Genomic DNA, 25,884 nt, shown 5'->3' on the forward strand with positions numbered 1-25,884 from the left:
AGCCTGAAGGGATCACTGAAGATCACATCAAACTTCGAGCTTTTCCTTTTTAATTGCAGGGTGCAGCAAAGGATTGGATATATTATCTCGAGCCAAATTCAATTGCAAGCTGGAATGCCCTGAAAAAAGTGTTCTTAGAGAGATATTTTCCTGCCTCCAGAGTTGTCTCGATAAGAAAGGAGATTTGTGGTATTAGATAGAGTAACGAGTCATTGATCGAGTATTGGGAGAGATTCAAACACTTGGTATCCAGCTTCCCTCAGCACCAGATCACCGAGCAACTACTCATCCAGTACTTTTATGAGGGTTTGATATCGATGGATAAGAACATTCTTGATGCTGCTAGTGGTGGAGCACTTGTTGATAAGACTCCAACTGCTGCCAAAGCCCTTATTGAAAATATGTCCCTTAATTCCCAACAGTTCACTACTAGAGACAATTATATGCAAAACAAAGGCATGAATCAAATCCAGGTTTCTTCCAACAAAGCTTTAGAGACCAGAATTGACGAGCTCACTGCCTTAGTCAAACAGCTGGCAGTAGCAAAACCTCAGACAACAACAGTGTGTGGTATTTGTACTTCTCATGAGCACCCGACCAATACTTGTCCTATTCTGAGAGACGAGTCCATTACTGAGCTGCCTCAAGCTTATGCAGCCAACCTTTATAATCAAAACAGGTACAATAATACTCCTGACCTGTCCACCAACAAATACCATCCCAATTGGAGGAACCATCCCAACCTTTGATATGGAAACCCACAACAGAACCCACCTCAAGTGGCTGCCCCTACACCTTCCGGACCATCCTTAGAAGATCTTGTCAAACAAATGGCCGCCAACAATCTCCAATTCAAACAAAGGACCGATTCTAGCATTCAGACCTTGAACACGCAAATGGGACAACTTGCTACTCAAATAAATAACATGCAAGCCCAAGGGTCGAACCAACTTCCAACCCAAACAATTGTCAATCCAAAGGATTCTAATGCTAATGTGAGTGCGATTTCGTTGAGATCTGGAAAGGTTACAGAAACAACCCCTGAAAAAAATAAAAAAAATTATTGAGGTAACGTCTAAACCTGAACCTACTCCATCTGAACCTGTTTCATCTGAAAAAATTAAAGAAAATGAGTATGTGCCACCGGTCCCCTTCCCACATAGAGTTCTGAAAAATAAAAGAATTGAGGAGGGAGACAAGGAAAGAGAGATATTGGATGTTTTTAGAAAAGTTGCGGTAAATATTCCGCTTCTTGATGTAATTAAACAGGTTCCTAAGTATGCAAAGTTTCTGAAGGATTTGTGTACAAATAAGAGGAGGATTAAAGGAAGTGAGAGAGTTAACTTGGGAAGAAATATTTCTGCTTTTATTCAGCCCAAGCCTTCATCTGAAAAAGTTACAGGCGAGAAAAATGTTTCAGCCATCACTTAGCTCTTACCACAAAAGCAGAAGGATCCGGGAACTTTTATTGTCCCTTGTACCATTGGGGATAGTAAATTCGAGAATTGCATGCTTGATTTGGGAGCGGGCATTAATGTTATGCCTACTTCTATTTATAATAACCTTAATCTTGGTCCTTTGCAGCATACAGGTTTGATCGTCCAACTGGCGAACATGAGCAATGCACGCCCGACTGGCGTAGTGGAAGATGTCCTTGTCCAAGTTAACGATTTAATTTTTCCTGTAGATTTTTACATTATGGACATGGAAGGAGAGACTAAGACAAGCAGAGCTCCCATCATTTTAGGCAGACCGTTCATGAAAACGGCGAAGACAAAAATTGATGTTGACGATGGAACCATGTCCATGGAATTTGGTGACATTGTCGCAAAATTTAACATTTTCGATGCCATGAAACACCCCTTGGAAGAGCATTCCGTTTTTCATATGGAATTGATATATGAGTTGGTTGAGGACACTTGTTCTGATTTATTTTCACTTGATTTTCCATCTTTATCTGGTTTCGATGATATTTACTCATGTGTTGATTGTATTGACACCAACCTTTGTGTTGTGTGTGCTGAGATTGATGCTGCCTTGCAGCCTGATACATTTCCTACAGGTGAAGTTGTTGCCGATGAAGCTGTTTTTGCAGTTGATGCTCTTGACATCCCGGCTGCCCCAAGCATTCCATCCATCGAGCAACCCCCGTCTTTAGAGCTGAAACAGCTCCCTGAAAACCTGAAATACGCTTATTTGGAGACTAATGAAAAACTCCCTGTTATTATTTCTTCTAACCTTGATTTTGATCAGGAAGACAAGCTTTTGCAGGTTTTAAAGAAGCACAAGAAGGCAATCGGGTGGACATTAGCCGACCTCCCAAGTATTACTCCGTCGATGTGCATGCACATGATATTACTTGAGGACGGAGCGAAAACAGTAAGGCAGCCCCAAAGGAGGCTTAATCCTTTGATTCTTGATGTTGTGAAGAAGGAGGTAACCAAACTCTTGCAAGCAGGTGTCATTTATCCTATCTCTGACAGTAAATGGGTAAGCCCAGTGCAGGTTGTACCTAAGAAATCAGGACTCACAGTGGTAAAAAATGAAAAGAATGAACTTGTTCCCACTAAAGTTCAGAACAACTGGAGAGTTTGTATTGATTATAGGAGATTGAACCAGGCTACGAGAAAGGATCACTTTCCTTTACCGTTCATTGACCAAATGCTTGAACGGCTTGCTGGTAAATCACATTACTGTTTTCTTGATGGTTTTCAGGTTACTTTCAGATTCATATTGCACCGGAAGATCAAGAGAAGACCACTTTTACTTGTCCCTTCGGTACTTTTGCTTACATGAGGATGCCTTTTGGTCTTTGCAATGCTCATGGCACTTTCCAGCGATGCATGATTATCATTTTTTCTGATTTCATTGAAAATTGCATGGAAGTCTTTATGGACGATTTCACTGTCTATGGTTCCTCTTTTGATGCATGCTTGAGCAGTTTAAGCTTGATTTTAGAAAGATGCATCGAACTGATCTCGTTTTAAATTATGAAAAATGCCACTTTATGGTTGATCAGGGAATTGTATTGGGTCACATAATTTCAGAAAAAGGAATTTCTGTTGACCCTGCTAAAATAGATGTGATTTCTACATTGCCTTACCCTTCTTGCGTTCGCGAGATTCGTTCTTTTCTTGGTCATGCAAGTTTTTACAGGCGTTTCATCAAGGATTTTAGTAAGATAGCTCTTCCGCTGTCAAACTTGTTGAAGAATGATGTCACTTTCAACTTTGATGACAAATGCAAACAAGCGTTTGAATTCTTAAAGAAAGCATTGACCTCCGCTCCCATAATCCAGCCACCGGACTGGACCCTCCCTTTTGAGATTATGCATGATGTTTCTAATTATGCTGTCGGGGTTGTCCTTGCACAAAAGGTTGACAGGGCTGCCCATGTTGTTTACTATGCTTCTAGAACTTTAGATTCTGCACAGTCAAATTACACTACCACTGAAAAAGAACTGCTAGCTATTGTTTTTGCTCTTGATAAATTCATATCATATTTGGTAGGTTCCAAGGTTGTTGTTTTTACTGACCATGCAACATTAAAGTACTTGTTGAAGAAGCCGGATGCAAAACCGAGATTGATTCGGTAGATGTTGTTGCTCCAAGAATTTAATGTAAAGATTAAAGACAAAAGTGGAGCTGAGAACTTAGTGGCTGACCACTTGAGCAGGATAGAGAGAGATGCATATCCTTTTCCTATTCAGGATGACTTTCCTGATGAGCAGCTTTTTCTTTTGCATGGGATTACACCTTGGTTTGCTGACATTATTAATTTTCTTGTTGCTGGTGTTTTTCCTACAGGTGCATCTAGATCACAGATTCACAAACTCAAGAGTGATGCCAAATATTATGTTTAGGATGATCCGTATCTTTGGAAGTTTGGTAGTGATCAGGTAATTAGGAGATGTGTCCCCGACTACGAGATTGAATCCATTTTGAAATTTTCTCATGCATCTCAAGTCGACGGACACTTTGGTCCGCAAAGGACTGCAAGAAAAGTCCTTGATCCAGGTTTCTATTGACCAACTGTTTTTAAGGATTCTTATGAGACTTACCGCACTTGTAAAGAGTGCCAGATAGCAGGTACAAACATCACTTGCAAGAGTGAAATGCCTCAGCAGCCTATGCTTTTCTGTGAGGTATTTGATGTATGGGGAATCGACTTCATGGGTCCCTTTCCTGTATCATTTGGTTTCCTTTACATTTTGCTTGCTGTTAATTATGTTTCAAAGTAGGTGGAAGCTATCCCCACTAGGACTAATGATTCTAGAGTTGTTGTAGATTTTGTCAGGTCTAATATCTTTTGCAGGTTTGGAATACCACGAGCTATCATAAGTGACCAAGGCACTCATTTTTGTAACCGCACCATGGAAGCTTTGCTCCATAAGTATGGAGTTGTGCACATAGTCTCTACTGCATATCACCCACAAACTAATGGGCAAGCTGAGATCTCAAACAGGGAGATCAAACAGGTTTTAGAGAAAATGGTGCAACCAAACAGGAAGGACTGGAGTCGTCGTCTAGAAGACGCACTTTGGGCCCAAAGAACAACTTTCAAGACACCCATTGGGATGTCTCCTTATCGACTTGTTTTTGGTAAAGCATGTCATCTTCCTGTTGAGATAGAACACCGTGCTTATTGGGCGGTGAAAAGTTGTAATTTGGAGATGCAACAAGCAGGTATTGAAAGAAAACTCCAATTACAACAGCTGGAAGAGCTTAGACTAGAGGCTCGTGAAAGCTCTAGGATTTATAAAGAGAAAACTAAGCACTTCCATGATAAAATGATTTCTAGGAAGGAATTTTCTATGGGCCAACAGGTTTTACTGTTTAACTCCCGCCTTAAGGTTATGGCTGGGAAACTTCGATCTAAATGGATTGACCCTTTTGTTATTACTAATGTTTTCCCTTGTGGTGCAGTAGAAATAAAAAGTGCAGGTACTAACAAGACTTTCAAAGTCAATGGGCAGCGCTTGAAGCTATTCCATGAAAGTTCAATGACTGAAGATGTCAGCATATAGGAGCTTTCTTTGGAAGCACCTAACTACCCTGGAACTTGATCAGGGAGTCTTTCTTTCCTTCTCTCTACTTTATTAGTAATGTCTTTTCATTAAGGGCAATGCTTATTTTAAGTGTGGGGGAGGGAAATCATTTGTTTCGTTTGTTTTCCTTGTTTTTGTTAGTGTTTTGTTTGTTTTCAGTCATAAAAAAAATTGCATCTTCTTGAAAGTTTTAGGCTATAGACTGACTAATTTGAGATTAGTTTGCGGAGACTTGGGAAAAATTCACAAGATTGGTATCGTCTTAACACCGTAAGTCTCCTGCATATGGAAATTGATTCGAATTCTTATTATGTTTTAGCCTTAAATTCTCATTCTCTGACAGCTCTTGAGTAGTTTATTTTAGCAGTCAGCACCATCTCACACACACTCTATGCAGGGAAGCCGATGAATATAAGTGAGTGTTCCGAAAAAGAAAAAAAAAGAGAAAGAAAAGGGAATGCACCTTCTAAGTTTGGTGACCTTCACCCGGTCACTTAACTCAACGGATGTAGAACCTTAAAAAAATTGAAAATAAGACTCGTTGTCAGTTGGTTCAGCGGTTTCTGGTGTTGAACTTTGTAGGGCGGATTACGGTCCGATCCCCCGCAACTACAACTGAGTAAGCAAAGGGTTATGCCACGTAAGTACTAGAATCCCGTGCAAAAAGGATCAGAGTCACTAACCGGTCGCCTTGCTATGGGTGTGTGGAGATAACGGGCTTAATGTGATTGCGCCTGAATGAAAAAAAGCAAAAAGAAGGATGAGTAAGTTAGGCTTTAACATAATAACATGATTCGATTTGATTTGTGTATTCAGGAGGTTTATGACTGCACAATTGTGGATTAGTGTTCATACGATATCCTTAGTGTGCAAGATTAGTACTTATCAATGCAAACTTAACCGAAGAAGATTTGTAGCCTAAGATGAGTAACTAATGATGTGTTTGTGTTTTCTTTGTTTTATTTTAAATTTTGCTCGGAGTGCAAAAGTTCAAGTGTGAGGGAATTTGATCAGTGCATTTTGATGCACATTCTTCTATATTTATACTTATGCATTTCCATGTTTTAGTTTGGTTATTTTTCCCTTTTAATGTGTTTTTATAATTTATCTTATTTTTACACTTATTTGTTTTTCGCAGTTTATTTTCAGCATTAGTAGTTTACACGAATAAATTCATAACTGGAGCTAGGAGTATCAGATTGAGGCGTGCTACCAGTTGTTGGAAAGTTAAGGGAAAGAGTTACGACTTTCATGAAGAAGTCAGAAGCTAATTTGGACTGTAGTATGGTTGAAAAATCCGTTGAAGCCTTCAGCACTAGATTTATATTTTATGTTAGGTTATTTAGTTTGGGCCTGTGTTATGTTTTGACTAAATTAGGTTTATTCTACTTTTCCTATAACCTAAGCTGCCGAACAGAGTACACGGTATTACTATTCACGAAAATTTGAAAGCTTGTGCGAATTCCATGGAGAACTAATCCCTCTGATTCGATCTGCCGTAATTCAGGTTCCAAAACTTGAGATTATTATAATGTTAATTTTAGTTTAATTCCTTTCAATGATATTTTGTGTTATTGTATGCTTAATTCGATTGCATGAAATATATTGATTCAATTTGGTTGATTGTATGATCCTAACATAGGCACGTCACGTTTGCTTAATTCATTTTTGTGTCTGATCAATCATGTTTGCTTAATCCATGAAAACTTATCTCGTTTGCTTAATTCAGACAATAGGATCATACATCTCACAAACTTCACCGCACTTGTCATTGAGTTTGTATCCAAATAGGAATAGACAATCCGCTTAGGGTATTAAAATTATATTAATCGATGATAGTAGGAATTGAATCGGTAGATTAGATTATTTCATAATCACTTATTTCATAACAGCTTATTTCAAGAATTACTTTTAATAATCACTTTTTCTTAATCGAACACCAAACCAAACAACCCCCCCCCCCCCCCCCTTAATTCGATTTACCTTTGAATAATAATAATAATCAAGAATCCTTGTGAGACCAATATCCGAGTTTAAATTGTCGTCGTACTACGTTTTTGAAAAACACTCGTTTTGACCCGCGCGCGACAGCGGATCAGCCACATGATCCATTTCAAACGTTTTAATCTCGTGCCTTGGTTTTGCATACCATCCATACAACGCTTTAACTTGTGTCCACCATAGAACGCATGCTAGCAGCCACTTGATCCGCCACCTCAATTAATGAGGGAGATCAAGTGGTCCACGTTTTTTCCTATTTTCTGATTTTCATTTTATTTTGTTTATTTTCATTAATTCCTATTGATTTTAATATTGATCCAAAAAATATGAGAGTTTCACTAAATTTTTTTAAATAAATTCCTCTTTCATTTTCTGAATTAAAATTATTTTTTGGATCATCATTAATATTTTTCAAGATTTAATTGTTTTTGTGATTATTTTTAATTGTTTAAAAATAGTTTTAAGTTTTCAAAATTAATGAAATTTTTTCGCCAAGGTCCTTTGACCCTGTTTGAACTATGATAAATCTCATGGCCACTTATTTGGTGTTTTGATGAGGTTTTAGGATTTTGACCAACCATAATTTAATTTAATGCATTATTTAATTGATTTTAATTGTTTAAATGTAAAATAAATTATGTTGAGCTTTTGATATTGACTTGTAGAGTTTGACTTGTGTTGTTGGGCCTTGGTCAAAGTTGATTTGACTTTGTTGAGTTAAAATCATTAGATTTAGGGGATTGATGAAATATACATTTCATCTTCCAAAATGAATGAATGATCTTAATTTGATAAAAGTCCTCCTTTGACCAATTTGCGTTGATTCCATCTCCCCTCCCTCTTCATCTCAATCCCATTCTCTTCTTATTCATTTCATGAACATATGGTATCTCTATATCCTAAGGCTAGTTGATTGCAAAATCAACATAAGTGTGGATGAGATTAGGTCCACCTCTTTTGCAATTTTTTTTAAGTGTGGTATGTTTTAGGAGTATGGTTCATAATACCATATCTCTAACATGCATTAACACTAAAATTTCTATTGTCCGACCTTAAATAGTTGTGACTTCTACATAAGTTCAATTACGAATGCTTAACATAGCGCTAAATTGTTGACACAAAAGGCATAACATTCTAGTAAGTGAGATTGCAAGTCTTCCCTCTTTCATGGTATTGTGTGGAAACTTGGCCTTTTTTCCTTCCTTTGGGAGATGTATTGGTTCAAGGATCCATGCTTGTGAATAGTGGGTTGGGTGTTCTCCAAAGAATGACTTAAACAAAATAAAAGCAAAAACAATACTAACTTCTAATCAACTAACAACTAACATTTAATTTCAAGTCATTTACTTTTATACACTTTAATTTCCAGTCTTTATTCATTTGACATTATTCATACCATTCAACTTATTTACTTTAATTCCATTTTCACTTTGCTCATTTGAGCCTCATTTTGTGATTGTATATACTTGTTTATTTTTGTGGTCTTTTGACCTTAATGTACATAATAACAACAAAAACCCTAAAAGACATTTGTGTGGACTGTTGGTTTGATCTGAGACATTGGACTTAGAATTAGGCAACACTCCCTATGCAAAAGGACTTGACCAATGCCAACTTTCATGAAACCAAGTGCTTGTGATTTGAAACTTCATCTGAAGTAAGTATTGTGATCCCATTTGAGTTCATCTGCTACATGGTCTTATTGAAGCTGTTACTTTGAACCAGTGCCTAGTGTCTATCTTTGAATTCATCTGTTACATGGAAGATTATGAAGGAGATCATGAAGTTGCTAAGCTTGGACGTGACTATCTTTATTTGATGTCTTGCTCTTCATCTTGCTATTTGTGTATTGATATTGCTTGATTCTAAAGTCCAAGGGAAATTTGAGTTTCTATATGACATTTTTGTCTATTGGATTGCAGCCCATTGGTCAGATCTTTTCAACTCTTAACTTTCAAATTTTTTGCTTAGGATTAGTCTCTTCATCTCTTCCCCACTTCTTTAATTTCAAATCTCTCCCCTCTTTCAAAATCTTTTTTGTTTGTGATTTCTAAACTTAGACCATATTGCAAATTAGAAACTTTGGCCTTATGCTACTGAATTTTTAAACTCTTCTCTTAATCAAATTTGTAAATGAACTTAACTATACTTGACTTAAAATTTCAAAAGACAAAAAGAACTAACACTCATTCAAACCTTTTTAGGCCTTTTGTACCTTTGTTAAAATCTAAACTTTTGTTAAAAGCAATGCATCCACTTTGAAACTGTTACCACGAACTACGAGGTTTTGATCCCTCATTTTATGTTGGTATGTAGGCACAAGTCTAAAGGTCTTGTCAAACACAAAAGTATAATTAATGAATTCTTTTCTCATCCCTCCAATCTATTTATTGCAAACATCATTTTGTATAAAAATACATATGCATACAAAAAAAGGCTTCCTAGGAGTACCTAAGACACTTTGGGTGCTAACACATTCCCTCTGTGTAACCAACCCCCTTTCATGTAATCTCTGACATTTTATTAGTTTTGATTTGAAAACTTCTTATTTTTGGGTTTTATTCGTACTTTTCCCTTTTCCCTTGGAAACAATAAAAGCGCGATGGCGACTCTGGTTTAATTGGCGTTAAGTTTATCCATAGCTTAATGGTCATGAATTTACCGCTACAACCATTTTTATACAACATGTTGTTGTTGGTTCATGATAGTTCTGTACATTGAATTGTTTTGGCTTAAACATGTATGGTGTATATAGATTTTGGTCCGATTATGTCGCATTGTTGTTGATTTTTGATAACGTATTGTAAATAATATTGAATAGTTACTATTTGATTTTGATTCCATTGCGATAAAGTCAAAATTTTGATATGCGAATTCATAAATTTTATGTTGTTTTGAGCACATTATGGTTAATTTGTTTCAATCACTTTTAAACCGATTTTGTTTTAATTAAATTAATTGGTTAATTAAAATTTGTTTAAATTAGTTAACTGTGATAATTCATTTTAATTACCTTGAGCATTTGTTTTAATCAAATAATTTTTCTAATTAATTTTGATTATATTAATTAAGTGGTTGAATTAAATTTTAATAAATTGATTTGTTAATTAAAAAAATTGATCGACTTATGTCATCATTACTTCAAAAAAATTGTTTCACTATCATTTAAATATAATTTTCAAACCAAGGTTATTCAATATCATTTCGATTCAAAACCACTTCAAAGCCATATCACAATTCAATTCAAAAGCTTTTAAAATCGAATCAAACACTTGATCCAACGTCAAGTTGTTTTGAGCTTTCAGAAAAAACTCTTTTCACATATATTAGATTGGAATGAAAAAGAAGGTGATTAGTCTATCCCCTTTCTGAATACTCGAATACTGTTGTAGAGCTCATTATTTGGGTATTCGTCTTTAATCTTAAAACACGATAACAAACTGAATCAAGATTGGTTTTCCTATAGAAGGAAAAAGACTGAATGGGTTTAGACCTTCCTTAGTCTCCGATTATTTGAACACTGTTGTAGAGCTCCCTGTTTGAATAATCATCTTAAATTCTAAAACATATTCAAAACAAGTCAAACCTATTTTTCCTACCCCCGCCACATCCAAACTATTTTCATAAGTCAACTTCAGACGTTTGATCCAACGTCAAGTCGTCCCCCCCTTTTTAAAGCTTTTCCAAAAATGGAAGAAACTGATTATGTTTAGACTTTCTCTTTTTCGAATGTTTGGATACTACTGTAGAGATCCATGTTAGAACATTCGTCTTCCATATTAAAATACAATAATTACCAGAATTAGGTCATTTCTCTTATAGAAGAAAAATATTGATTGGGTATCGACCTTCTCTTTCCCGGTTATTTGGACAATACAGTAGAGCTCCATGTCTGAATAATCGTCTTCCGTTAATGAACTTTGGCCTAATTTTCTACACATTTTCATAACAAACTTTTGGATGAAAAGAGAGTGATTGTGCTTAGGCCTTTTCCTTTTTTGGCATTCAAGTACTGCATGCTCCCTACCTAGATGCCTGTCTCCTCTTAAAATTAACTCAAACTCATCAAACTTGTTTTACGCTGTTGTGCGACCCCGAAAACATTTTCAGAAAAGAGTATGCAACATCCATTTCGATGCGAAATAAACAAAGACTTCAGCCTCCAAGAGCGAGGAACAAGTAAAGGTTTAATCGCTCAAATTTGATCCAAGCATCACTCTCTTTAAAAGCAATTCATCAAGTAGTTCTCTTTGGATAAAACTACGTATGCCTTGAGTTTTTCATAGCACCTAAAGATATGTAGGAGCAAGATTGTGAAATCTTATCAGGCACATTAATATTAAAACCCCATAAGTCTTTCCTTTCTTTCTCTTTTCTCACTCGATAGATAGAAGATCCCAAATGATATCACGCTAACACTCTTATACAAAACTAACTAAATGGGTCCCATCGAGTATGATGGATGTGAGGGGTACTAATACCTTCCTCCTACATAACCGACTCTCAAACCCGATTTGGTTGCAACGACCATTTCTTTTTGTTTTTCGTGCGTTTTATCGATATTTTCCCTTTCCCTCTTTGGTAATAAATAAAATTCGGTGGCGACTCTGTTTTGTTCATATTTTGAGCGTTCCTTACGCTCAGGTATTTTTCCCGCTACAACACTGACCTATCAGAGACATCTTGATCTTTGCGCTTTGACTAAATTCAAATTTTAACCTTCTAAAGTTGGCTTCTTTAGAGATTAGTCTTCAGAAGTTGGCTTCTTCAGAGCCTGGCCTTGATATGTTGACCTCTTCAGAATCTGATAATTAGAAGTAGACTACTTTAAAGTCTGGTCTATAGATGTTGACTTCTTCAGAGTATGGTCTTTAGATGTTGACCTTTTTAGAGTCTGATCTTCAGAAGTAGACTCCTTTAGAGTCTTGTCTTTAGATTCTGATCATTCAGATTCTGATCTTTGAGCTTCTTTTTAGATGTTCACTAACATAAGTAATACTTAGATTATTCTTGAAATTTTAGTCTATGGTCCTGCACACTTGAAAAAAATATTAGTATACCCTGTTTTTCTTTAAATAATTTGTTATCATAAAAACCTAAGGGATATGGTACAAACCAATTTTGTTCCAACATTCATCAACCTTCATACTAGTTAGGTTCTGAGCTTCTTCAATAACAATCACTTTCATATCAAACATGTTAGGTAATGATCTGAGAATATTTCTACAAAGCTTTTCTTTAGACATCTTTTCACCTAAGGCAAATAATGTGTTTGCAATATCATACAGTCTGATGTGATACTCACTCACAATTTCATCTTCATTCATCCTTATGTTCTCAATTTTTTTTGTTAGGAGCTGTAACCTTGAAATACAAACCTTGGATATGCCTTCATGTGCAATTTTCAGAATCTCCCATGCTTCTCTAGCTTCTGAACATTCGTTGATCATCCTGAACATGTTCTTATCCACACCATTGAAAATCACATTCAATGGCTTGGAGTTCCAAATGGCATCATCATTTTCATCATCATCCAACCAGGCTCTGGTTTTTGGCTGGTTGTACCATATTCAGAGGTAATCATTGGATGTTTCCATCCCTTGATCATAACTTTCCATGCTTTGTTTCCCAAGGATTTGAGAAAAGCCATCATCATCACCTTCCAATAATCATAGTTTGTGCCATCTAAAATATATGATTTGTTAACTGATCCTCCATCTTTAAGTGTCTCCATTTAAGCATAATTTATCTTCCTTATAGCTTACCCAACAGGCTAGGGTGTCTACTCTGATACCAATTGAAATTATGTTCTTTAGGGGACAAATGTCGAACACGGTGCTCCAACAACTGATGCGACAAGATACACCAGAAACAATACACTAATTAGTAATAGATGATGAAGAAGAAAAACAATAAATAACACAATCAAATTGTTTACCCAGTTCGGTGAAACTACAACTATATCTAGGGGGCTGTGTACACAACCCAATAAAGGAAATTCACTATTAGTAGTTTAGTACATTTAGACTTACAAGCAACAACAAACCCTATATTTTTCAATGCCTCTTCCTACCACAACTCAATGACTTTGTATTTAGAGTCTTCCCCTAAATATGAGAACCTACTCACTTTCTTCTCTGCAAAAATCTTAGTGACAGAGGAACACAACCACTAAACCCTAGTGATCAACTTCAATCTTCACAAGATAAAAAATGTTGAATATTATAACTCATCTAGACAAACCTTATATGGTAAGTTACTGGAACATAAAGGTGTACATAAACAATGTTAATTACTACTCAACAAGATAAACCATTTATGCCAAGTTACTGAAATATAGAGGTGTACATAAAGATTCAACACTAATCCTGTTAGGGCATTAGCGTGAATACACAACATAAAACCTAACACTCTAAGATCTTCAATGGGAGTGCTTGCTTTCCAATATAGGGTTAAGCTCCTTATATAGCAAAGTAACTATGGGCTTTTCTCCTTGGATATTATCTTTGAATTTGTCCAGAATTAATGCATAATCTGTTGGATATTTTATTTGCTCCTTGAAATTCAAATTTAAATCTTTATTTAAATTCGAATTAAACTCCATTCAGTTGTCAAACAAATCACCTAATCATATTGTTACATCAATAACAATAAAATGTTTAACAAATCTTCTACATAACATATTCCAAAATACAACATTCTGCCGCCTGTTACACAGGGCCCGAATTTCGTACCAACATGCTGGAGCATTGTGCCCAACATGTGTCATTTCTGTAACTTCATACATCTTTAGCAAGCTATACCAGTCTTGAACACTTGGACATTTCTCCAAGTTGTTATTTTGCTATAATGCAACCAACCCAATAGGAACAACAACTACAATCGATTGACAGGCTCGTGAAAGGTTTCCCAATCGATTGTCTTAAGTCACAATCAATTGGTTAGTTAAAATATCCTTTCAAACGATTGTGGACAACTTATTAATCACATGACTTGGTTTTGAAAACATTTTAAAGATATAAAATGATTAGAAAAAATCTTTTAAGTGTCTGCGTGTGTGAGTTGCCTTAGAACTTAAAAACTACTTCCTTACTTTTACAAAACTTTGGCCACTCAAACAGACGCATTATGACTCAACTTGGGGAGCTTTCACACTTTATCAGAGGCTTCAAGATACTTTGTTGGATGCATCAATTATATAAAAATACTTCAATCTTGAGTCTTTTTTTTTACCAGGCTTTGAGATGTTTTACTAGTTGGTTCACCATCATGAGAGTGCAGAGAGCTATTAGCATCGACTTTAACATTACAACTATTTACGTTGTCGTCATTCTAATTATTTTAGAATCTCAACACTCTCTGATGATGGTTTACATTCAAATTATTTTAGAGTCTTCAAACAATAATATTATTTCAATTATGTTACTTTTATTTTGGAGATTATGAATGATGATATCGATGATGATTTTTAATCCATTGAAGGTGAAGATATTTGATGTTTAAATTTTTTTAAATAGATATTGATGGTCATTTTGAAGATGTTATTTTGATTATAACGATGACTGTCATTAGAATATATACATTGAAGATGTTATTTTGATTGTGAATGATGTTATTTTGTTATATAATTTTTTTTAATTTAAGATTATATTAAAATTTTATCTGAATACTATTATATTAAAACTATTGTTATTTAAATCTAATAATAATTATTTACAAGGTTAAAAAAATAATTTGAATTTACATTTTATTAATGAAAAAAGTTTGTTCAACAGTGATAATCTGTTGATGTACTTGTGAAACTGTTGTTTTAGCCATTGAAAAGTCAAATAGATTTATAGGGTTTTAAAATGAGCAACAACTCTAATATTCCTTTAAACCATGATCTAAAATATATTAGTGCAACGGTTTTAAGTTGAATACAACGGTTTTAAGTTGAATACAGAGAGAAGTCGTTATTATTAAAATTTCTAAAGACCGTTCTTAAACGATACCTAAGACAACTGTTAATTATAAGGCGTTGTCGTTAGTATAAAAATTATTGCGAATGGCTAAGACATCACCTCGGTTTAACTGTAATTATTGGTTAGTGGTCTAAGTTCACAAATTATAAATGATCAAATAAACAAAAATGATCATTTTACTTCTATAAAAAAAATTGTTATTTTTATATATATATATATATATATATATATATATATATATATATATATATATATATATATATATATATATATATATATATATATATATATATATATATATATATATATATATATATATATATATATATATATATATATATATATATATATATATATATAATTCAAATAAACAAGATTTAATATATATATCTTTTTATCTTTTATTGAATATTCATTTTGGTTCTTTACATGATTTTATTCATTTTAAATCTTTATCTGTTATTTAAATCATTTATCTTTCACCTATTATTAATCTGGTTAGTCATTTTACCTATCTTGATAAAGGACTAAAAATAAATATCAAATAAAAGAATGAAAAAACAAACACAAAGTATAAGAATAATTTAAAAAAATTTTAAAAAAATAAATGATCAAAATAAGTATTAGACTAAAGAAAAAAAATTATAACCAATAGGAAATGAAAAAAATGTAAATAAATAATAAGTAATAAAAAGTTTTATATTAACTACAGTAACATCTTTTATTGAGCAACAAATTTCACATTTGTCAAAGAAAACAACCTTACACCACTACATTGTATATTGTATGGATAGATGATAGATCATGATTCCATGCAGCAAATACACAGGAAAACACATTCATATATGAATTACACTATGTCTATTGAACCATTGAGTTATATTTGTTGCTTAATGTAGTTTTATTTATCTATTTATTTTATAAATGTGGATGATTTTAGTTTCAATTTCCTGATCCAGCATGGGAACCGGCATATGAACCTGCTTCAGAACCCGCTTCAGAAGACCCAGACCCAGATCCAGCATGAGAACCTGCATATGAACCGGCTTCAGAACCAGCTTCAGAACCGGTTCCTGACCCAGCACGAGATCCTGCATTGGAGCCAGCTTCAGAACCGGCTCCTGAACCAGTCCCTGACCCAACATGAGATCCTGCACGAGAACCAGCTTCTGAACCAGCTTCAGAACCGGCTCCTGACCCTGCATGAGATCCTGCATGTGATCCAGCTTCAGAGCCTGCTTCAGAACCGGCTCCTGAACCAGCCTCTGACCCAGCATGAGATCCTGCACGAGAACCAGCTTCTGAACCTGCATCAGAACCGGCTCCTGATCCTGCATGGGAGCCAGCTTCGGAGCCTGCTTGAGAACCGGCTCCTGACCCAGCTTGGGATCCTGCATGTGAACCAGCTTCAGAGCCTGCTTGAGAACCGGCTCCCGACCCAGCCCCTGACGCAGCTTGAGATCCTGCATGTGAACCAGCTTCAGAGCCTGCTTGAGAACCGGCTCCCGACCCAGCCCCTGACGCAGCTTCAGAGCCTGCATGTGAACCAGCTTCAGAGCCTGCTTGAGAACCGGCTCCCGACCCAGCCCCTGACCCAGCATGAGATCCTGCATGTGAACCAGCTTCAGAGCCTGCTTGAGAACCGGCTCCCGACCCAGCCCCTGACCCAGCATGAGATCCTGCATGTGAACCAGCTTCAGAGCCTGCTTGAGAACCGGCTCCCGACCCAGCCCCTGACGCAGCTTGAGATCCTGCATGTGAACCAGCTTCAGAGCCTGCTTGAGAACCGGCTCCCGACCCAGCCCCTGACCCAGCATGAGATCCTGCATGTGAACCAGCCTCAGAACCTGCTCCAGAAGACCCTGATCCCGATCCCGATCCTGAAGCGGAACCAGAACTTGAACCAGAACCAGACCCTGCACCTGCACCTGAACCAGAGCCAGCACCACTACCACCACCACCAAGTCCAATTCCTACACCAGTACCCATTCCAATTCCTACACCAGAACCCGTTCCAATTCCCAGCCCACCTAGGTTCAAGCCAAGATCCTTTCTTGCTACTCTACTTTCACATGCTATAGCACTCATTGTAACAAGCAAAGCTACAACAGCTAAAATCCTCATGGAGGCCATTGTGATAAAACTCAAAGCTATCTATCAGCACAAGGTTAGAAATTACTTGAAACCTATCTAAAGCAAATATCGAATAGAGGATAGAAGGTTTTAGTTGTAGAGAAAAGTGTTGATTTATGCATGCTATTTATAGATGATAATAGCTAACAGTGATAGTAATATATAACTAATGTGCGTCGGCAACAAACAGGTGTAAAAGCTGGAAGCGTGCATGCGTATCAAAATGGGACAATGTAGGAAGTAGTGGTGTGGTGCCACAAGTCTATATTTTTTTCTTCTGGTGTAGAATTTTTTATAGCAGAATATATATATATATATATATTATACATATTCATCGTCATTGTTGAGATGAGGCCATTAGTAACAGTACATGCCACTCACTGAGCCATAATGTATAGTATATAGTGATAGTGGATTTGATACGTGCCATATCTAAGTTCAAGAAGAAAAACTATTGAAGATATGTTTTCTTATTTGCAAGTCACTAAAGCACGTTGAAGATGTAATGTAACACATGCGGAGAACATTCGAAAAGTTACCAAGATTTGTTTTGTTAGAAATTTTTATTTTCTTAGATGAAGTCTAGGGATTCATTGAAGAATTGTGGTGGCCTTTCATAAATATATTTTGCCTATATGTGACTAGCTTTTATTGATGTTGTGTAAATTTCTCACATTTTTTTAATGGATAACCTAAATAAACTATTTTCATAAATATATACGGTATGGCCGAACAAATGAAATCATATTTGAAATGCAATCAATCACTGTAATTGGTTAAAAAAAAAAACGAATTTATATTTTCAATGAGGACCTTTAAAAACATCATTTTTATATTTCTTTCACTCTTGAATCAATTTCCCGTCGTTCATAAAGAGCTTTTGTTCCTCGACATTTCTTCCCAAAAAGTCGAGGATTCGAAAGCTCGCTATGATCTTGTTGAGGCGAAAGTAACTAGCTTTGAGAGGTACCGTTTAGTGCTCCGCAACCGTTTGGATGAAGTTTTTTCTTTCTTGGATGAAGCGAAACAGTTTGGCGCCTCTGTCGCCTTAGTTGGTCGCCTTATTGAGCTTGAGATGCTTCTCGAAAAGAAAAACCGGGATGTGGAGCTTAAGTCAGAGACTTCGTCTTCTGCAACTTAAGATATAAGAACTGAGGTTGAGGAGAAAAAGATTGTCCATGTTAAGGCTCTAGAGTCTCTCCAAGAGGAACAAGACATTTTGGATGGTCAGTTGTGAGATATTTTCGAAGATGACCTGAAAGAAGCTTCTTTTCATAATGTTTTATGCTTGCTGGAGTCTCTGGTGCCCGACCTCAGAGCTTTCCATAATTCTTTCTCCATGTAATATGGTATTTCATGTATTAAATGATATTAGTCACATTATACTTTTTTTATAATCAACCTTCCTCCTTTGGTACATAATTTTTGTGCTTCCAGACGTTGTATAACGTTTGTCACTACTACGAAAAACACCTCTCATAACGGTTGGAAAATGGATACAATCACGTCTGACCAACCGTTGTGAGGTAAGGTATGATTGTATGTATGATACTTTTCATCAAGGTCGTGTGATCGTGATTAAAAGTCAAGTAGCATGCAACCTATCACAACGGTTACTTTAAAAAATCGTTGTTGTATGTCTTTTAGTAAAATAAAATAAAAATGCAGTTCTAGAACAACAACAAAAACAAGAAGAAGAACAAAAATAAGAACAACAAGAACGACAAGAACTACAACAAGAACAAGAACAACAAAAATAAAAACAATAACAAGAACAACAACAACAAGAAAAAGAACAACAATAACAACAAGAACAAAATGAACAATAACAACAAGAAGAAGAAGAACAACAACAACAAACATTGACTTGAATCCATGTTTTCCTTGTCTCATTCAAATTGGAGAAGAGGTGATGAAGTTCTGAAATTTGTTAATGAAAGAAATGATGTTTTCGAATTTTGTTTAAGAAAGAAATGATGTTTTGAGCTTGATTTAGTGGAGAAATAGAGTGTCGTAGATGAAAGATGATGTTTGGAGGTAGAAGATGAAGTTCTTCTAAGTTGGAACTTCGTCTAAGTTTTAAGTTTCACGCGGATCACTAGTGGTAGTGTCTTGAACGTTGATACTCACTCAAAACTTTTGCCACTTGGCTTTTTTTTCTTCTCATGTTTAAACCCTTTCTCAAAAGAGACTAGGCATGAATCATCTTTATAGTTGAGATATAAATCTTCTATCCCATAATAATGATTGAAATTAATGTTGTTTCTTTTCCATATGAAGGAGTTAGTGGCATACTTGTAGATTCTATATCTAAGTTGGAGTCCTTCTTTCATAATGATGCACAAATCCATTTTCTCATATTTGTGGTGGTTTAGATGAGTATTCTCCCTAAGATGACAATTTGTCTCTTCTTCTAAAATCAACAAAACAAACCCTGTTGTTATTTGTACCCGAACTACGTGATTTTGATCCTTCATTGGTACGTAGGCACAAGACTTTATGTCTTTTCAAATAAAAAACAATAAAACACACTTCTCTTCTCATCTCCCCAATCTTTAGCAAACAACAATAATCAAACACAAATATCTCAAGAGGTTCCTATAGGATACTATAAATTATTAGGATGCTAGTGCCTTCCCTTTTCATAACAAACCTCTGGACCTTCAATCTTTTTATTGCACTGTTTTCCATTGCATATTTATGGGTTATTTGATCTTTTCCCTTTCCCTTGGATAAATTAAAGTTCGGTGGTGACATTTTGTTTTGCGAGTCAAGTTAACCTAATAGTTTGGTCTCCGATTCTCACCGCGACACTCATGTCCATTGTACTCAACGGAAATCGTTTAGTTAGTTATGTGCTTTAGTGTTTGCTTTGAAAATATTAGGATTCTCAAGTTATTAAAAGGAAAAAGAATAGGACAAAATATTTTTTTATTAGGGTGTCTTTACGAGACTTTGAATCCCGCTCCTACGTATCTCCGGGTGCAATGGAGAACTCAAGGCTACGTAGTTCTGGGTAGAAAATGTTTGTTTGTTAGTCGATTTTAGCGAAAGTTATTGTCTCAATCGATGGAAAAATGTTGTTTGCTACCCAAAACAGGGGAGAAGCGGGTGTTTGCATCATATTGAATGGATTTCTACATATCAACATTCACGGGAAAATGTCACTTATCTCAACTCACACATATGTGAACGAAACATTGTTTTGCATCGTCTCGAGACGAAATATATTTCATTTTTTGAAAAGGTTTTTTGAGGATCGCACGACGGCTAGAAAATAGTTTGATTGATTGAATTTCTTTTATAAGTGAATGATGAACACTCGATGAGAATGAGACATAAGCCTCGGGATCAATCATTCGGGGTTCCACCGAAAAGTTAGATTCCAACGGTCCTTTTTTTATAAGAACAAGAAGTATGCCTTGTAATCAATTGTTCAAGGGTTACATTGGAATGCTAGACTCAAATGGTCCTTTTTAGTCCAAGTTTATTAAGTCTTTTGGGAGCGAAAGAAAGAATAAGCGGCTATCCTAAGACGTATGCTTTAAGATCGATCATTCGAGGGTTCCATCGGAATGTTAGACTCCAACAGTCCTCTTCTTTTGTGTATGTTTAAGAAAAAAGAATTTAATGTTATGCTTAAATGAAAACGACACTTGATGTCAACCCGTGTTTATTCGTATTAGTAAAAATGATTTGTAAAATTTATTTGGAGTTAATATGAAATTGATTTAAATTGTGGAAAGCACTTGACTTTGGACATTTATTATAACCATATTCACTGATTAGTCGGTTCATTATAATGCAAAATGAATCAATTGAAATATTGAATAAAAACAAAATAAAATGAGAATCAAGAGGTGAATATAGCAATGGGTGCAAGCCAAACAAAGCAAATGGACCTAACTCATTAAAAAAAAGTCTAAATGCTAAACTCAAGAATCCCTAAATCTATTCATATAATAATTATAAAATAATAATTTAAAAGAAAAATTCAAGTTTGACTTTATCAAATAAGAATTTTAGAATAAAAAAATGAAACAACAAAAAAAGATAATAAAAGAAAAATATTCAGCCACACAGTACATTGATCTATTTTTAAAAGGGATGCTTCAAATTTGCGTAATGTACCTTAATCATATTTTCATATGATACAACCATAGCAGTGAAATGGAAGGCATAAACACAACAACAAAAAAACTCAGAACATCAAAACGATTGAGAAAAAATAATTTCATATGCAAGAGTACAAATGCAGGTATTATCGGTAATTCCATGATGAAATGGACATTGAATCACAACACTAGCCATTACATAATGCAATCAACAAACTATATAACGTAAAGACTCGATACACCGTAACCAAAACGATAATTCAAGTAGAATCAAATCGTAGCAGCAACACGATCCTTAGAACATTCATCGAATCACCATATCCACGACATTCCCAAAACGTGAGACCAAATCAGAACGAGCTCGAATCTGAATCCAAACAAAGCTATGAACTAAAATTGTATCAATAAAACCCCTGCCATGGAATCACAACAACAACATATATCTAAGTTATGCTACGAGATCGAATACATCAATGCTAACATCGCCGACGTCGATACTGCTTCTACCTAGTGTCATTGCTGCATTATTAATGTTGTGTTCGTGGAAGAGGAACCCGAAATTTTGTCGTTTGTAACAACGGTCAAAGATGATGAGCCGTCGGTCAAAGATGATGAGCCGTAATGTTACTGTAAAGAGGTGTTGCTACGTTTGTGTTTTGGTTGTTGTTGAAGTTGCTGATCCGAAGTGGTGGCGACTGTGATATTGCTTGGTGTGGCTCCAAAACTGTAGATCAGAGGGAGTAAGGGTGCAAAGTCTGTAAACGCATTTATTCAAGTAAGCTCTCCTAAATTTGTGATCTTGGTGATGGATCCATTTTTGGGGTATTTTATCTTGATGCATATTTGTGAAGATTTACGAGTTTAATGAAGTTGAAAAAAGCTACGGCTTCAATGGAAAAGTCGAATAATTTTATTGGGCTCTCTCTATCTATAGTTATCGTGGGACCCGATAGATTATTAACACATGAAGTCGAAGACCCCAATGGGTTCTCGATCTATGGTTATTGTAGAGCGTGGTAGGTCCTGGATCAAGATAAGTCGGATAACCCTAGTGGGTTCTCGACCGTGGTCGTTATGGAACTCGGCAGATTCTAGACATATATAAGTCGGAGAGTCCTAGTGGGTCTCAGATAATTGCAATTCCGCTTTAACTATGTCAATTCATATCCTTGCCATTAGGATTGTGATAGTCCATGGGTGTTTTCGAATTAGCATCAACTAAATCCTGATAGTTTTTAGATGATCACAAGTCTTGGCAAATTCCGAGTATGTCTTGATTTATTCTTTACTTGACCCAAATGAGTTGGGTTCTAATGCCTGCGAATCTTTGGTGTGATTAAAATCATAGATCTCTCATCAGAGCATTAGTTCATAGTCGATTTAGTCATCCCTTACGAATGTATTTTGTAATGCTTGAACGCCTTCGTGATCTTTTGAAAATAGTATTCAAACCCTTTATGAGATTGTTTTAGTTGTGACAATGTTAGCCCTTTTGGGATTTGTTATGTAGCTCTAATGTGTCTTATCTCTTTGATAACAACTGACTTTTCGAATGGAAATCAAATAAAATGTACGGCTCTAAACGAATCAACTAATCTTTTAGCCGAAGTTTGTTCCGTATAGGTTTAAAGTTCCAGTGAGCCGAGCCTTAATGATTTGAGGGGTCTAGTTAATCTTGAATACAAACCGGCTTAACCCTAGATATATCATGTCTGTAACACCCCAAGTTTAGTTATCTATTTTTAATTGAATTTATATTAGTTTATTTCATTTAATTTAATTAGATAGTATAAATATTAAGAAAATTAAAGATATTTTAAAATTGGGAGAAAATAAAATTTTACTTCAAATTAAAGAGAATGAGATGTTTTGTGTAAGGAGTATAGGGTGTGGTGAGATTTAGTGAGAATAATCGAATTATTATTTTAATTAAGATAATTGAGTTTATTTGAGTAATTATATAATTATATAATTAAAATATTATTTGAGTTGGAATAAAATAATTATTTTAGAATTGTATTTAATTAATTGAATAATAGAAATTAAATAGAAAATAGAGTTTCAATAAGGGTGTGAGAAGAGTTTTAGGGGTGAAAGAAGTAATTGAGACGTTTAGGTTAAATAAATAGACAAGCTAGATGAGATTTTGGAAAAGAACGCGAATTTGTGGGAAAGAGTTATTGGTAGAAAAATCTAAGAAGAGCGATCATTTGGAAAATGGCATAAACCAAATTCCAACCCCAAAATTTTCATCGAACATTAAACTTTGAGGTAAGGGGGAGAAACTATTTACTTATGAGTGTTTAAGCAGTCAGATAGAGAGGAATCTTTACACTCCTATCTTTTTCCTTCTCCTCTTGTGTTTTGTGTTGTGATCACAGTTTGTGGCCAAAAGAGATTTGAGCAAAACCCTTTGGGCATCAATGTATAGGTTTCCCTTATTTTCATGAGTATTTATAAATTTATAAGATTATTTCTATTGAATCTGATTTGATTGTCTTATTGTTGAATGCTAATCTGTGGTTCTGCCCTTGAGGTAAATTATAATAATTGAGTCTGTTGTAAGTATTGATTTGCATCAATCAAGTCAGGAAAGGAAAAAACGGCCACGAGGCGGAGCTGCGAGTTAATTGATAAATATTATTGAGTTCTTTATTTATTTAAAAATATTGTTAATAGTTATTATTATTTTAAAAGAAAAGAAAATTGACTCGTATTATTTGTTATTGTCATATGTTGTGTCGCTAACACAATCGGATGGGTGAATTTACACTACAGTAACATGATATTAGTTTATCACGTTAGCAATTCTATTTTTACTGGCTACAGTAACATGACCAGAAATTATTAAGTGATACTCTTTTTGAAAAATAGTATGATTATGCATGCATACATAAGTAAAAAAAGATAGAGATTTAGCCTACCAATAATTCTATTTGTACACTTTTTACATTTGAACAATGTTATTCGTACGCTAACATTATTTCCAAATAGTCACTATGGAATATTTGTATCATGAAATGCCATATCGAAATACAATGATCAGATTAGTTTTGATAATATACATTATTATTATTATTATTATAATATTAATTAATAACATTAGTTGAATTTGATTAGTTTAAAGTTATATTTCAAATTTTGAGTTAAAGTTAAAGGACATTGAATAAAAGGAGCCAACTGACTAATTAGAGTTATAATTTGATCATGTCAGAGTTGTCAATTGAGTATTTTTAAGTACTTTAGAATACTTTAGAGTTATTTTATTTATTTATTTTGATTAATTCTAACATGTTTAGAGTTGTCAGATTTGTTTTCAAATTGTTTAGAATTAAATCTAGTGAACTTTATTTTATAATAATAAAATAATAATAATAATAATAATTTAATATTATTAATTATAATATTTTAAAGTTGAGTTGGAGATATTTATCAATTAAAGTTATTTTAGAGTTGTAGAAATTGTTATAGAGTTGTTTAGAGTTCGTCTTGAGCATTCTGTTGAGTAAAAGTCAAGAACTGTTAACCTTAAATGAGTTACGATTATAAAATAAATTAATTATTACTTTGTTGCTATATTAAGAGCTTTTGTTGAATTAAGGTGTAGGTTGGAGTTATTGAGTAATAATATAATTTTACTCTATTATTTTTAATATAATTATTTATATTTAATTATATAGTATTCTTTTCGAGTTGTGTAGTTTAGAGAGAACTATTGTGTTGGTCTTACATTGGTAAATCGTGGTTCAAAGGGAACCTTGTCCAGAGAGGACTTTATTCAGAGAGAATATTTTTCGAGATTACGCGATTTTATCTGTTGATTGATTTTGAGTTGTGATTGACATTATATGTTCATGCATTCATGTATATTGGAGATAGATATGACTCAGGTCTGACGAGGTCCAGTGCTAAGAGAGAGAGCCAGTGACATGGTCCAATGCTCATAGAGAGCCAATGACGAGGTCCAATTCTTAGAGAGAGCCAATGACAGTCTCCTTGTTCAGAGAAACCATTTTCCAGAGAGGAATTGGAGACGTTGATAATTTTGTAAAATAAATCGGATATCCAAACTTTTGGTACCACATGCATTTTTGGAGGAGGAGTACATTGCATTATGATATGTTGTTCTTGTTTGAGTATGATTGTGTTATGTCTATGTATGTTATCCTTGCTGACTAATACACCAATAACTTCTGTAAAGTTATTCTCATCCTTTTATGTTGTTGTGTGGCTCGTTATGCCTATGTTGCAGATACAGGTAGCAGATAGTAGCTGTGAGTTGGAGAATGACACATATTGCCTTCTTCTTTATTTACATTTTCGAGTTTCTTTTGGTTTCATGTTGTCGCTCTGATATGTAACACTAGGACGAGATTTATTTTTGAATTATGTTTTATTTTTCCGAGATTGATGGGACTATTTTCCCTCACGTTTGAGTATTAAACCATTTGTTTAGATTTATTCAATTAAACCTTTTGAGATTATTCGCTACGTAGTTTTGAAAAAGTTTTGAAAAACATGTTGTGTTAAAGAGATGTGTGACACCCTTAGTGCTTAATTATGTTTATTTTTATGACTTTAATTAAATAAGAGTCATGGGGTTTCAGGGTGTTACATAGTTGGT

The 25,884-nt window shown here is 34.8% G+C and overlaps 1 protein-coding gene across 3 annotated transcripts; it reads right to left on the minus strand.

Annotated features, from left to right (window-relative positions):
* Positions 1–15,712: 15,712 nt before the first annotated feature.
* LOC127138485 (uncharacterized) lies at positions 15,713–17,406 on the minus strand. 3 transcript variants are annotated; one of them, XM_051064949.1, is made up of 2 exons: positions 16,860–17,406; positions 15,713–16,715 (listed from the first exon to the last, which is right to left on the minus strand). In XM_051064949.1, exons 1-2 carry the CDS (start codon positions 17,143–17,145, stop codon positions 15,955–15,957), a joined length of 1,047 nt encoding a protein of 348 aa, XP_050920906.1. In that variant the 5' UTR covers positions 17,146–17,406; the 3' UTR covers positions 15,713–15,954. The 3 variants fall into 3 exon arrangements, with proteins under 3 accessions (XP_050920906.1, XP_050920905.1, XP_050920904.1); XM_051064948.1 differs by having other exon boundaries at positions 16,788–17,405; XM_051064947.1 differs by having other exon boundaries at positions 15,713–17,403.
* Between the last annotated feature and the right edge of the window lie 8,478 nt (positions 17,407–25,884).

This window comes from Lathyrus oleraceus, chromosome 4, assembly GCF_024323335.1.
Source record: "Lathyrus oleraceus cultivar Zhongwan6 chromosome 4, CAAS_Psat_ZW6_1.0, whole genome shotgun sequence".
In the NCBI taxonomy this organism is placed as follows: Eukaryota; Viridiplantae; Streptophyta; class Magnoliopsida; order Fabales; family Fabaceae; genus Lathyrus; species Lathyrus oleraceus.